The 16575-nt window shown below is 36.7% G+C and overlaps 1 protein-coding gene across 2 annotated transcripts in view; it reads left to right on the forward strand.

The window, feature by feature from the left end:
- The window catches only part of LOC149781741 (glycosyltransferase 8 domain-containing protein 1-like), a 47411-nt gene that overhangs the window by 14782 nt on the left and 16054 nt on the right, over positions 1–16575 (forward strand). For both annotated transcript variants that reach the window (XM_089935850.1, XM_089935851.1), the window contains exons 5-7: positions 3161–3248; positions 8559–8659; positions 14184–14350. In XM_089935850.1, coding sequence (XP_089791976.1) covers positions 3161–3248; positions 8559–8659; positions 14184–14350 — 356 coding nt within the window. The remainder of the gene's footprint in view (positions 1–3160; positions 3249–8558; positions 8660–14183; positions 14351–16575) is intronic.

A 16575-nucleotide genomic window follows, 5' to 3' on the forward strand; every position in this document is an offset into this window, starting at 1 on the left:
TTTTTATTGCTAGGGTTCATATATTTAACATGATGCATATTAAATCTGGAGAATCAGGTTATATATAATTACAGCATAATTTTGTGCCATATTAATGGAAACACTAAGGTTATGTTAATGGAAACACTAAAGCAATATTAATAGAAACACTAGGGTCATATTAATGGAAACACTACAGCCCTATTAATGGAACTACCAGGGCAGAGGTTCCCAATCTCCAGGTCATGACCCAAATCAGGTTCGTTAGGACATTCTGGATATGTTGCCAGAATTTTGTTTTGAGGGTGGCAAAACTTTAAAAAATTTGAAACTGGGGCCTAAACAGGATGGGAACCACTGCACTAGGGCAGTGTTAATGGAAACACTAGGGCCATACGATTAGAAGCACTATGGCCATAGTAATTGAAACATTAGGACCATAGTAATGGAAACATTATGGTCATATTAATTGAAACACTAGGACCATTGTAATGGAAACACAAGGGCTATATTAATGGAAGCATTAGGGCCATATTAATTGAAACACTAGGAGTTTAGTAATGGAAACACAAGGGTCCTTAATTGAAACACTTTAACTATTGTAATGGAAACATTAGGGCCATATTAATAGGAACACTAGGACCATTGTAATTGAAACACTAGGGCTATATTAATGGAAGCATTAGGGGCATATTAATTTGAAACACTAGGACCATTGTAATGGAAACACTAGGACTGTAGTAATGGAAACACTAGGACTGTTGTAATAGAAACACTTGGGCTATATTCATGGAAACAATATGTCCATATTAATAGAAACACTTGGACCATTGTAATTGAAACATTAGGACTATAGTAATGGAAACACTATGGTCATATTAATTGAAACACTAGGACCATTGTAATGGAAACACTAGGACTGTAGTAATGGAAACACTAGGGTCATTGAAACACTAGGACTGTTGTAATAGAAACACTTGGGCTATATTCATGGAAACAATAAGTCCATATTAATATAAACACTAGGGCTATATTAATGGAAGCATTATGTCCATATTAATAGAAACACTAGTGCTATATCAATGGAATCATTAGGACCATATTAATTGCAACACTAGGACCATTGTAATGGAAACACTAGGGTTATATTAATGGAAGCATTAGGTCCATATTAATAGAAACACTAGGATCATTGTAGTGGAAACACTAGGAGTGCAGAAATGGAAACACTAGGGTCCTTAATTGAAACACTATAACTATTGTAATGGAAACATTAGGGCCATATTAATAGGAACACTAGGACCATTGTAATTGAAATTCTATGGCTATATTAATGGAAGGATTAGGGCCATATTAATTGTAACACTAGGACCATTGTAATGGAAACATTAGGGCTATATTAATGGAAACATTAGGTCCATATTAATAGAAACACTAGGACTACTGTAATGGAAATGCTAGGGATATTTTAATGGAAGCATTAGGGCCATATTAATTGAAACACTAGGGCCATTGTATTAGAAACACTAGGGCTATATTATTGGAAGCATTAGGGCCATATTAATAGGAACACTAGGTCTAGTGTAATGGAAACACTTGTACTATATTAATGGAAGCATTAGGGCCATATTAATTGCAACACTAGGACCATTGTAATGGAAACACTAGGGCTATATTAATGGAAACATTAGGTCCATATTAATAGAAACACTAGGACGATTGTAATGGAAACACTAGAAATATATTAATGGAAGCATTAGATCGATTTTGAAACACTAGGACTATTGTAATGTAAACACTAGGGCTACATTAATGGAAGCATTAGGTCGATATTAATAGAAACACTAGGACTATTGTAATGGAAACACTACGAATATATTAATGGAAGCATTAGGTCGATATTAATTGAAACACTAGGACTATTGTAATGTAAACACTAGGGCTACATTAATGGAAGCATTAGGTCAATATTAATTGAAACACTAGGATTATTGTAATGGAAACACTTGGACTATATTAATGGAAGCATTAGGGCCATATTAATAGAAATACTAGGGCCACTGTAATGGAAACACTAGGGCTATATTAATGGAAGCATTAGGGCCATGTTAATAGAAATACTAGGGCCATTGTAATGGAAACACTTGGGCTATATTAATGGAAGCATTAGGTCAATATTAATTGAAACACTAGGACTATGGTAATGGAAACACTAGGGCTATATTAATGGAAGCATTAGGGCCATATTATTAGAAATACGAGGGATATTGTAATGGAAACACTTGGGCTATATTAATGGAAGCATTAGGTTCATATTAATAGAAGCACTAGGGCCATTGTAATGGAAACACTAGGGCTATATTAATGGAAGCATTAGGTCCATATTAATAGAAACACTAGGGCCATAGTAATGGAAACACTAGGGCTATATTAATGGAAGCATTAGGTCCATATTAATAGAAACACTAGGGCCATTATAATGGAAACACTAGGGCTATATTAATGGAAGCATTAGGTCCATATTTAATAGAGACACTAGGGCTATATTAATGGAAGCTTTAGGGCCATTGTAATGGAAACACTAGGGCTATATCAATTGAAGCATTAGGGCCATATTAATAGAACATTGCTGTGTGCAACTCATGTCATGAATCTGCATTAAAATGTATCCTTTTCTTGCTACCTTCAGTTGAAGTGATTATTTTTGCATAATACTTTGATATGCAGAAACATTTTGTGGTAATATGCTTTTAAAACTCAAAGGCATGCAGTACAATAGTGTAAACACTTTCATAATTCATTAAGGTGAAACGCATTATTGTTAACTGCAGGGTCAAGTCATATCAGCTCACATAATGTTGGAGACATTTTGGACTTTTTTCTTAATTTTTTTGTTACACAAATATTGCGATATTTTTCTTGGTAAATTAAATCTACCTTTCAACCTTTAGCTTGAATTTTCATCACTCTAATAAGGGGAGGCTTATTGATGGTATGTATATATATAGTGGTATAAGAATTGAGGAATACATTTAAAGTCGAAATTTGTAGACCAAGTTCAACAGGATTCATTAAAGATAATGACAGAAAACTTATATACTTTTTAAGATTAAATCTGGGCTTTTTAGATTCTATTATACATATAGTGTGACTAATATTTAATTAAATTTTTTCTTTTTAGCTTAACTATGCACGGTTCTACTTACCACAGCTCTTTCCAGATTTAAATGGAAAAGTTGTCTTTATTGATGATGATTCAATAGTGCAAGGTGAGTAATTTTTATGCCAGAATGTTCAATATTCTTGGACTTTTTATAGTTACAATATGGATAAAAGAAGAGAAACAGTTATTATGTACTTTTGAGAGAGTGATGTATGTAAGGAGAAGTTGTTCGCATTTTAAACATGCACAGTGGAGAGAATGTTGGCCTCACTCTATGCTATGTTAATGTAATGTGGATGATATTTCTTTGGATATTGTACTTTTGTAAATTGTACATGATTTAAGCACACTGCTAACTAAAATGACTGCTCCCTTGTGCTAAAAAATCTGCCTGAATTAGTATAAAAGTACACTATCCATAGAAGCTATTAAAATAGGGAACATGAATTTTGCCAGACTAGACAATACCAGCTCCTGAAGGTGCAATGAATGAATTACCAAATATATAAAATGTAAAAAAGTTATTGGCTCTTTTTTATACAATTTACCTCTGAAGCTCAGGAATTAAAAATGACCAAGTAGAGCTAGCACTGTTTTGAAAGGTGCACATCTGGAGTAAGGCCAAGCTGTATACTCTATAACCCATATTACACCCATCAATCATACATCAAAATAAAGGGAATTAAAGGTTCTTTGAATTACATCTATCATATACATTTACAATTATATGTTAAGATAATGTATTCATGTAGGTTAGCATATTTATTGCAAAATTAGTAAGGTAATATTTATTTAGTGTGTCCATTAGACATGTCCATACATTTCAGACTAAATTCAAATGTAGCTTAAGAACTGTACAGTTAGCAATAAAAGCACTGACTCATCTACTCATCCTGTGTATGAATTATTCCTTGGATCAGGCTTTTGGTAAATATGGAATAAATACTGTACCAATGAATGAAATCAAATGACAGAATTAACCCATCCAGAAACAAAATACATTTATTTAAAGACAAAACCAAAATGCCTCATTTACCGAGGACATAAAAAGATAACTTTATAAACAAAGGGTGTAACAGGATTGCACAACAGTGAACAGATAAAGATTAGGTGTGGGTTTTGATAATAATAATAATAATAATGAGGACTTTGGATAGCGCCTAATCTTTAGAAGCTCTAAGCGCTTTACAACATTAGACAACACCTATAAGATAAGAAACATAATAATATTATTACAAAAACAAACAACATGAAATTAGAAAAACATTAAAAAATAAAAAACATGCTGAGAATATTTCAGGTAGGAAACATTATTAGGACTTTAAGTTTGTTCTTGCAATTGAAATAAGTGAGTATTGAGAGCCCTCTTGAATGTGATCACTGTGTCTTTGTGTCTACATTCAGTGGGCAATTCATTCCATGTTGCTGAGCCCTGGTATGCAAAAGAACGCTGTCCGTATCACTTTGTTTTCATAGTGGGAATAATGAGTATGCGATTGTCAGAAGAGGAGCATAAATATCTTGCTGGTGTGTACACATGGGTGAGGTCAGATAGGTATGTTGGACTAGAGTCCGACAGTGAAATGTAGCACAGAGAACAAATTTTGTGTTTGATTCTGGATCGAATGGATAGCCAGTGTAGGGTAAAGAGCAGCAGGGAGGTGTGCTCTGATCGTGGTACTCCAAGTATCATCTGAGCAGCTGTGTTTTGAACTTTTTGAAGTTTCTGGAGTAGATATTGAGATGAACCAGACAGAATTGAGTTACAATAGTCCAGTCTTGAAAGTACTAATAAACACACAAGTGTTTTAGTGGCATCAACTGAAAGATATTTGCGAATTGAGCTGATGCGTCTCAGCTCAAGATACGTAGCCTTGCATATGTTCATGACATGTTGGTGCAATGTGAGAGTACTGTCCAGAGTAACACGTAGGTTTCGTACTGATTGTGTGAATTTAATGTTGGCGTTGCTGATATTTATTGTTTGAGGTAAAGGATGTGAATGAGAAAGTCTTTGTGATCAGAATGGCCTCAGTTTTATCATCATTCATTTGCAGCTTGTTACAAGTCATCCATGATTTCACATCAGAAATGCACCTCTCTACACCTTGGATGGTAGCATCAACTTCAGTTGGGTGGCTACATTTGTATATTTGGGTGTCATCAGTGTACAATTGGTGAGACACTGGATGATCATCTATGACACTTGAGAGTGACTGTGTACAGAATGAAGAGAACAGGTCCAAGAACAGACCCCTGTGGAACACCACAACATACATCAACTGGGCTGGAGTGTATTCCATTTACAGATACAATTTGTGTCCTGTTGACCAAGTAGGACTTGAACCACAGTAAGGCTGTATCATGAATGCCAAATACATGCTGGAGACGGTGAAGTAATATATCATGGTCTTTTGTGTCAAATGCTGCAGACAAATCAAGGAGGGTGAGGACTGTAATCTTTCCGCCATCCAACGCAGAGAGAATGTCATTAACTACTTTTAGAAGAGTAGTTTCAGTACTGTGGCAAGGGCGATATGCAGATTGTACATTGCTAAAAAGACTGTTTGAATTTAGATGAGATACAAGCTGGGATAGAACAACCTTTTCTAACATTTTTGATATGAATGGGAGATTAGAAACTGGGCGGTAGTTCTTTAAATCATTATGGTCTAGTGTTGGTTTCTTCAGCAGAGGCTTGACAATGGCAGTTTTGAAAAATTATGGGAATTCCCCTGATGAGAGAGATCTATTAATAACATCAGTTAGTGAAGGCAATACTGGATCTAAGCACTCAAGCAGCAGTGATGTTGGAATTGGATCAAGTTCACGTGACTTTGGTGCACTCTTCATTACGATTGTACGTACGAAATCCATAGAGACAGGTTCAGATGCTGCTAATTTTTGCCGCTCAAATTCTGTGTCCCAACTGTATGGTGATGATGAGTCAATTGAAATTGTGGTGTCAAGCTTATCTCTAATGGTTTTTACTTAGTCACGGAAGAAATTTGCAAACATGTCCGGAAGGTCAACTGGAGAGAAGGTAGTTGGAAGTGGTGTTGATTTGTTCCTTGACATTAGCTTGTTAGTAATTTCGAAGAGCTCTTTGCAGCTGGGACTTTCCATGATCTTAGTAGTGTAGTGGGCTGATTTCACTGCATGGACTATATTTGTGACATTCTTCTTAGCGACTTCATAGATTTGCTTATGAATAGTGAGTCTGGTGGAAAGCCAGAGCCTCTCAGCTTTACGGCGGTCTCTTTTAGCAGTGCGAAGCTGGTCCCTAACACTGCTATACCATGGAGAACACTTTTGAATTGATACTCTGCACTTGGTAGCTGGGACATGTTTGTCAAGTAATGAACGCAGACAGTTATCGAGTTGTTCTGCGGTAGGAGGTCAAAAAGTTGTTAGGTTAGCTTGGATGTCGTGCATTAGTTTGGTTCTGTTTATCATACGGAGGTTTCTCTTAGTAGCAGATAAAGGTGGAGGGTTAGGGACTGATACGTCAAGATGGCATATAATGCAGAGGTGATCTGATGCAAGGTCATGGGATACCAGAGAGGACCATAGAATGTTATCATCAGGTCTATGAAGAATCCAGTCTAAAATGTGACCATGTTTATGGGTGGGTTGGTTAACTGACTGTTTGAGGTTGAAAACATTAATGGAATCTATGAGTTTTGATGTATTTGAGTTTCCGGGACAGTCAAAGTGAAAGTTGAAATCTCCAAGAATAATCAGGTTGCCACCTATCGAATTTCCATAGTCCAGGAGATTTGGAAACTGCTCCAAAAAGAGAGATTCAGCCAGCTTGTTTTTTCTACTAGGAGGAGGGCAGTATAGGCAGACAAAAATGGACTGACCTTTGCTCCAGTGTGAGTTTGGTTTGGACTAGTTCAAACGATGTGTGGTCAAAATTGAATGTTGTGATGTAGTTAAGACGTTTTATCATGGAGTTCTTTCTGATGACAGCAATTCCACCTCCGCGAGAATTACGTGGGAACGACTTGATGGAGTAACCAGTGGGTGTTAGATCCACACACTTGGGCTCATCGCCTGATGTTTTTAGCCATGTTTCTGTCACGAAAAATATGTCAACATTGTGGTCGTTGATAAAATTAACTATTTCTGTGTGCTTTTCCGGTGGTCCTACTGACTGGGCATTGATTAATGCAATGCACAGAGGTATTTCTTGGATAGTTGACACAAAGGTTGACAAATTAATTGGGATTTAAAAATGGTAACATAAAAAAAATTAAACAACACAAAAAAGTGACAATCAAATCTGGAAAATGATATTGATTTATTGTTTAACCCCAGGCATTACAGATCTACTGTTCTTCCATGAAAAATAATTACACAGCTATAACAATCAAACTTTACTCTTAAATTTTTCCACACAATAGTTAAGAGTTAACAGGCAGGCCTGTGCGTATGGAGTCAAATAGGTAACAGGTGTTCTATTTATAGCGCACTGCACTGGGTAACCTTGCTATATGACTCGTAATGAGATAAATGTTTAAGAGAAAATCTTGGTTGCTGGACATAATTTGGGGTTGCTGTTTATCGTTAAAATAAAATGGTATGCATGAAGTGCCACGTTGCATAATAAAGTCCTGTCTAGATATAATTTTATCATGAATGAAGTGCTTACATGAAAAATAAAATCCTATTGAGATAAAATGTTATGCATGAAATGCCAAATTGCATAATAAAGTTTACTACCAGTGTAGATGATGTACATAAATAGCCCAGACGCTGTGTCATTGTAGCTAATGACAGAACAGAAGTCAATTTGAAACAAAAATTACCCCAAAAATTATTTTCTTTAATTCATCAGGTGAAATTATTAAGCAAGTTTGTACGAAATATAGTTGTCTGATATCACATATATTTGATAAAGCGTTCGTTTTCTTAGACATTGGGGGCCCCGAGTGGCCGAGTGGTCTAAAGCGCTCTTCGTTACGGATCACTGCCATCTCACCTCTGTCTGCGGCGGTTTGAGTCTAAGATTCAGCCAATGTGGGCATGTGAGAAAGCTTGCCAGTAGCTTCTCGTGGGTCGGTGGTTCTTTCCGGGGTTTTCCGGGTTCTTCCTCCACCATTAATACTGGCCGCCATGTATAGCCTATCGTGCTGAAAAATGGCTTTAAACCACACAACAACAACAACAATTCTTAGGCATTGTGTCTTTGTTCAAGCTCGTATGAGCGGGTGCTAAGTCGATCACTTTTCACAAATTGCACATCTTGCCTCCGTCTGCATAGGTTTTTGTCTTGGCTTGACTAATATGGATATGTGAGAAAAATTGCCAGTAGCTACGATGGATTGATGTTTTTTTTTCTTGGATCATCCCTGGTTTATCCTCCACCAGTTATACTGGCCTCCATGAACATATTATATATTTATTTCAGCTGATGTGTATGAGCTGTCCCAGGTGAAACTCAGTCATGGCCACATTGCAGCATTTTCCAGTGATTGTACTGGAGGCTCAAAGAGACTGACAATGAGAAAGGTATGTGTTACATTGTACTAGAGGTTCAAAGAGGCTGACATTGAGAAAGGTAGGTGTTACATTGTCCTGGAGGTTCAAAGAGACTGACAGTGAGAAAGGTAGTTGTTACATTATACTGGAGTTTCAAAGAGACTGACACAGAGAAAGGTGTTATATTGTACTGGAGGTTCAAAGAGACTGACACTGAGAAAAGTGTTACATTCTACTAGAGGTTGAAAGAGACTGACAATGAGAAATGTGTTACATTGTACTGAAGGTTCAAAGAAACTGACATGGAGAAAGATGTTACATTGTAATGGAGGTTAAAAGAGACTCACACAGAGAAAGGTGTTACATTGTACTGGAGGTTCAAAGAGAATGGTACTGAGAAAAATGTCACATTAATGTTGAATACATTGAATAGATTTCATAGATCTCCCAGTCACATCAATGTTGAATACATTAAATAGATTCCCCAGTCACATTAATGTTGAATACATTAAATAGATTCCCCAGTCACATTAATGTTGAATACATTGAATAGATTCCACAGTCACATTAATGTTGAATACATTGAACAGATTCCACAGTCACATTAATGTTAGGAAAGGAGCTCTGCTAACTCTCAAAATTACAAAAAGCATAAAAATTGGGTCTTTCCACTTTATAGACCATGTATACAAAGGGAGGAAACTACTACCCTTTAACTGAGTACAGGGATAACCTCAAGGACTTAGCATACTCCAAACACACAGTGAATACAAGGATAACCTCAAGGACGTTGCATACTCCAAACACACAATGAGTACAAGGATAACCTAAAGGACATGGCATACTCCAAACACAGTGAGTACAAGCATAACCTAAAGGACATGGCATACTCCAAACACAGTGAGTACAAGGATAACCTCAAGAACTTAGCATACTCCAACCACACAGTGAGTACAAGGATAACCTCATGGACATGGCATACTCCAACCGCACAGTGAGTACAAGGATAACCTCAAGGACATTGCATACTCCAACCACACAGTGGAGCAGATGGAGTTTAGCTTTAAGGCAACTGTATATTTATAGAGTCCTGCTGATTTCCACATGCCTTCTCCCATCAGTTGCAAACCAAGCCCATAAGGCGATGGTCTTAGTAAACATGGAAGATGAAAGTTAGCCCACTTTCAGTCAACTGACTCGGTTGTTGATGATCAAGGAAATCCAATCACATGACAGGAACAGTATGGGGTCTGAGCAACTGCAAGGTTTTCTTTTCTGAAAGCCTGCTAACAGCATCATTTTTGTCATACTGGTATTGTTTGCACTCATTGATGTTTAGCACTGAGCTTCCATCATTGGATAAGAACATTGTAGTGGTTAATATGAACAGTTTTATAAGATGGATACAAATGTTTTACATACTATCACCAAGTTAGTGCAAAACATGGCTACTACTTTCCCTTTGCTAGGCCTGGCATCTCTAGTGATTTTTTTTGACTGGCTGAAAAGTCAGGTAGGGGCCATGAGTGGAAGTAAATGGCTAGAATTGTCCTGGTATTAGCAGTTCTACATGCCACATAATGCCTAATGACCTGACAGCCTCAGCCAGTCTAGATCAAGTAATACAAAATGCCAGTCTGTGCAAATCCACCCTAAAGCTGCATTGTTCTTGGGTTCTGTTATGTACAATTTGGTGCGCCAATGTTGTTGGCAATAGAATAGAAGCCAGGCAGAACCTGACATATCAAGAACTGCCTTGCCAACTTGCCTTGCTGCATACACCTGTTTCAGGTTGAAGAAGTCTCTACTGTAATGAAGAGACAATCTTTGGCAAAAAGATGAGCCAAAATGCTGCACAAAGGCAACAATTTCAACCTCAGTCCAACTTCAGGCAGCAACAGGCCCCTCAGTTCCAAAGGCATCTTAATAAAGGAGGTAGGAAACAAGATGTATCCTTCCCCAAGTGTCCCAACAGCTGTTACTGGCTTGCTACCCTAACATCTCACAGACAGTTGGTACCAGATTCCTTTATTTCGATGGCATGCCCATTGATCTGTTTTGAGAAAAATCAATGATTAATTCACATTGTTTCATAGGAGCTTCAGATTACAGTCTTCCTACCCCCTCCCCTTTCAACATTCTTTTCATGTTGAACTAAAAGTCCAAGGTGGGAGATGGTTGGAATGTTGTTGTTGTTGTTGTTGTTGTGTTTAAAAGGGATTAACAATTTTTTAGCACAAGATAGGCTATTCAGGGCAGCCAGTATTTATGGTGGAGGAAGAACCCGAGAAAACCCTGGAAAGAACCACTGACCCACAAGAAGCTACCGGCAAGCTTTCTCACATATCCACATTGGCCAAGCCCGAGACTCGAACCCATGCAGACAGAGGTGAGATGGCAGTGATCCGCGACAGAGAGCGCTTTAGACCACTCAGCCACTCGGGGCCCCTGGAATTTTGTAGCAGGAGATCTATTTATTACTTAAAAAGTTGGCAATAGAGATAGTTTGCAAGCTGAACTCTCAGGGGTATTACTCCAGGCTGTTTCAGGGCCCCGAGTGGCCGAGTGGTCTAAAGCACTCTCCGTAACGGATCACTGCCATCTCACCTCTGTCTGCGTGGATTCGAGTCTAGGATTCGGCCAATGTGGGTGCGTGAGAAAGCCTGCCAGTAGCTTCTCGTGGATCAGTGGTTCTTCCCGGGGGTTTTCCTGGGTTCTTCCTCCATCATTAATACTGGCCGCCATGCATAGCCTATTGTGTGCTGAGAAATGACGTTAAACCCCACAACAACAACAACAACAACCAGGCTGTTTCTAATGTCATGGTCAATGAAAATCTCAGCAGATTCAACAAGTACATAGCAGTGCTGAGATTTAAAATGCAAATGGCAATGTCAATCAAACTGTCCGTAAAAAGGGACAAATTTGTGGTCAGTTTAGATCTCACCAGTGCATACTTTCCTGTCCCTGTATACATGTCATTCCAATTCCAAGGAACTACATACCAGCTGTCCCATTTGGTCCAAACATTAACCCATGGGACTTCATCAAGGTTATCAACTGTGTCATCACACTGGTCAAACCTCGTCAACAGTGACCATGGCATATCTGGTTGACATCCCCCACAAGCACATGGTATCATTGGTGAAGGGCAGAAATTACCTTCTGTCCCATTCAAGTGACTGGCATATCATGTTGACATCGTCTGTAAACACAATATCATTGGAGAGGATCAGGAATTACCTTCTGTCCCTCTCAAGACATATTGGCAGAAGCCAGACTAAAGTCCATTCCAGCATTTTTCTCCACTTGGGCATGGAATTTTAAACAATTACATGATCATCAGTAATAAAAATTAACATAGATCAGATGTAATTGCGCTAAAGCAGCATGTACCAATAATGTACGTTGTTTGTAACATATGTTTTTTAAATTTAATTACATATATGTACATTAGAATTTACAAGTTGGAAGATGAATAACCATGACAAAGACATATTCCATCACAATTTTCGTCTTGCACCTAATGATCAAATAATCTGTTTGCCCCATTGAGAGACAGACAGACAGAGAGACAGATGTCTTCACGATTGTAAATCTGTATTGTTCACATACCTGATGACTGATTTTACTTGTATACAAGTGCAGTACCACATTCCATTATCAGTTAATACCACTAGTTAAGCGATTCCTTGTAATTTTTGTTTCCACTTCTATTATTAAAAGAATCACATGGTTTTGTAGTGGTATTTTTAAAAAAGCTGCGGCTGTATTCAGTCATTCCAAGATAATACCTGTTTGAGGTCAAGATTCTGCAGACCAGATCAGATTAGTGAGGCTACAAATAGGAAAATGAGGCTGCCCATGGGTATTATGAATACCGTACCATATAGTTAAAGAAAATGCCAGATGGTTACTATTGTAAATTTCTCAGCCAGTGAAATTTTTTAACTTGCCGACGGAACTGACAGCAATTTAAAGTACATCTAGCATGAGTAAAGATAAAAAACAATTGCCGTCTAAGTACAGGAAGAGTACATGCACTTTAAACAAAATCTTAATTGTTGTTAATGGAGAGGTTGTTATACTTGCAAGGAAAATCAGACAACATACAAAATGGTCGTTCTTGGGATTTGACCTAATGGAGACTATATGGATATAACTATTGTGAATAATTAAACCCTGAAGGAGTATGGTATGTATTTTCATAGTTTACATTTATTGTTTAATTTATTAATGTTTTCTCTCTTTGACAAAAGCTTCAACAACACAGGGATAATAAGATTAAAAATAAAAAAATCCATGAAGAGCTCTCTCTTATTCTCTCTCTCTCTCTCACACATATATTAGACCATATTTGATTTTGATCACAAGGTGCGAAAAGAAAAATGCGATGGAATACATATGCATCCTTCTCTCTCTATCTCTCTCCCTCCCCCCTCCCCCGAAAATGCATTTAAGTATTAACAATGATATTTCCCTATTGCTGGTAATCTGAAACAGCATAAAGTGATACTTTTGATATTTATGAAACCGGAATTATAATTTAATTCCACACATCATCGCAAATTTTATCCTGTCTGTTTTTCATGTCAGAATCATTATATGTAGTTAAAAGTACACAATACATTTAAAATACTTCTTGTGAAACAAGTTAGGTACTTTTAGTTACATTTGATGATCCTGAATGGAAAGGTGACTGAGTTACAGGTAGGATAAAATTTATGATGCTTTGTGGAATTAAGTGATAAACACAACCCGAGGTGTTGATCTGGCCTTGTCTTATACTCAACATTGACTTATATAAGGATGAGGAATGGAAAATTTGCCAAATTTGCTGATTCAGCTTATACTCCGCATTGACTTACAGGCCGCCAAATATGGTAGCATCTTCTCACAGTAGCTGGATTCGAGAATCATTGAAGCTTCTTTCCTAATGTTAATGTGGTACGGTAAATTTTCTGGCAGAAACATAAAACTTTTGCTTTCAGTTGGACATGTCTGTCCATATATCTATGCACATGTCCATTCATTAGTTGTAATCCATACGTCCGTGTATGTATCCATTCATCAGTTGTAATACATGCCCATGAATGTGTCCATTTATCAGTTTCAATCCATATATCTGTACATGTGTTCATTCATCAGTTGTAATCCATATGTCTGTGCATGCATACATTCATCAGTGGTAATATGAACTCTTCTCCACTTGAGATTTATGATATTTGGTATGTTGTTTCATGGGGATTTTTAGATGACAGTAAAAATTTCAGATACTGTATACATTAAGAAGTGATGTTTGAGGTTCAAAAAGTCACATTTAGTTTAAATAGACTCTTGTTTTGGTAACCTGAACTCTGTCCACATCAATTTAGACAGAGAATTGTATTTGCTGTGGTGTTTCACAAGAACAACAGCTGTGGTTGGAGCCAATTTGTAACACAGGTTTAGAGTGTTTTTTAAAAAAAAGTATTATAATTTTAAAAGTTTATATTTGCGATGGCTTTCTTCTCAGGTTTCAATTTTGACATCTGTGGAATCTTTTCTCATTCAGAATATCTATGCTGATTACATTGACTTCAAGAATAAGAAAGTTAAAGAGCAGAACATCAGTCCCACAGAGTGTTCTTTCAACACAGGTGTCTTTGTAACAGACTTTGACCTCTGGAGGAAAGAAAACATCACACAGAAGTTGGAATATTGGCTGGAATTGAATACCAGGTAGGATTCATGGTTCCATAGAGTTCATGCTGTAAAAATCAGTATTCCCAGCAAAATAGTTTTCCATCTAATGACAAATAACATATAAATACCAATATTGTTTTCAACATACTTTTCCTTACAATCACAAATAAATGTATAAAAATCAATATTGTCTGCAACATAGTTTTTATGTCTAATGCAAATAAGATATGAAATCAATATTGCATGCAAATTTTCCAACTAATGATAAATACAGTAAAAGCTGTTATGAGAGACTGCCCCATCTGCCAACCAAAAATGGTATATCAAGACAGGTTGTCTCTCATAACAGGTTTGTGGAAAATTATCCGTTTCCCAGGTCCAGTTTCAGAACAATTTAAAGTAAAATAACTACAATCACTGTACATATATTCTATTCTCGATTAATAGTTCTTAAAATACTGTATGCATTCATCTGAAAACAAAATTATTATAGCATTAAATGATCATGGTTGGGTATTTATCAATGTGTAAAATTTACACAGTGATAAATACCCAACCATGATCATTTAATCCTTATAATTCCAGTTTCATTCATTCTTTCGTCAAATCCACTTATTCCATCAACAATGCATTCCAATTTAAGTAGCGCATACTTTCCTTTCATTCGCCGCTTTACATCGCCCCATAGTACATAACCTGTACAGAATCACACGTACAGTCACATTTACGTTTATTCAGAAACTTTATACTTTTACATATTAGGCAATGGCTACTGGTGGTTTCAACACATTTAGTTTATTTACAACATTCTTGTTCATTTTAGTCAGTCCCATCTGCTACATCAGATGACCATGACCTTACATAATAACAGCTGATACGGATTAAACAAGTGTGCTAGATTAAATTTCCAATAAAACCTTAAGTAATAATGGATTTTATCAGTGAACAACATGGAAATATGAACAAGCTGATGCTATCCCTTACTAACATAAAGGTAACAACTAAATAAATTGTGTACAGGAATAATATTTTATGTCATTCTCAACAGCGTTAATACTTATGAAGACCTGTTCAGTGATCTTATGTCAAATGAGATGTAACTACTTTCAGTCACGTTTATTCAGCAACTTCATACTTCACATCTTAGGCAGTGGCCTCCTGTGGTGTCAGCACATTTCTTTTCATAAAAAGGACATTCTTTTTGTAAAATTGTAATATGTCCTATACAGGAATAACATTTTGTATCATTTTTATCAGCGTTGATACTTAACAACACCCTTTAGTTATCTAATCTGAAATTAAATGTGCAGTTGTTAAATGTAGAGTTGCTCGCAATACCGGCCTTATGTATTGTTTGGTTGCATAGTTGAATGCTGGAAGGAATTAATGACTACATATCCAAAATAATTTAGATTAGCAAAACAATTACACCTCTCCCTTGATAACTCCTGCACAATGGGGTCCACAAATATAGACCACACTATAAGCGAAGCGTGAGTTACCGAGGGACCTCCAAAAATTGAAGAAAAAAAATCAATTTTACATCGAGAAAACCGTGGGGGGTGCGGCGTTAGGGAACTGGGCTGTTTAATGACTGAATCCTCATTTTACAGTCACTTTGGTAATAATGTTTAATAATGCGCTTTTCTAATGAAGTTGTTCATTATTCTGTTTAAATAACATTTTTGTCTCTCAAAATATCCAACATATGAAAGATCGTTCCAACTGGTTTGAACAACCATCACGTGTATGCGAAAAATCTGTGTATTACGTTACTGCTTTTTGTTTTCTTTATTAGTCTGGTTCCCGTAGTGGTATATAATAGTATCTTGCCAAATCGGTAGTCCACAATTTGGGAACTAGACTAACTGTTGATACACCACCAAACAAGATTCCTTTTTTTAAAAAAAATATGCTACATTTATTTCGTGACATGTCTACGTCGAAACTCAACTTTTTATTGTTCATTTAGTACATTGTTAATGTCGTGATTTTATTGGAAGTAATAATGACAATTTCTTATCATCCGTGAGGATATCTCTAAATGCCAGTTCAAAAAGTCACTGAAACTCGCTTGCCCACAATGGTCCATATATGTGAAATTAAGCTCTTTATTTTACAAAATATTCTTTTCGCTTTGCTGCGTTGTTATCATTGATCACAGTTATGAAAGAGTGGTTAATTTAAGGTAGTTTCTGTTACATACACAGTAACGTTTATTACAGTGTTCGATTGATCAAATGAAGTGAGTTCACCTGACA

Source organism: Sinohyriopsis cumingii, chromosome 15 (assembly GCF_028554795.1).
Source record: "Sinohyriopsis cumingii isolate HCF-2022 chromosome 15, ASM2855479v2, whole genome shotgun sequence".
Taxonomy (NCBI): domain Eukaryota; kingdom Metazoa; phylum Mollusca; class Bivalvia; order Unionida; family Unionidae; genus Sinohyriopsis; species Sinohyriopsis cumingii.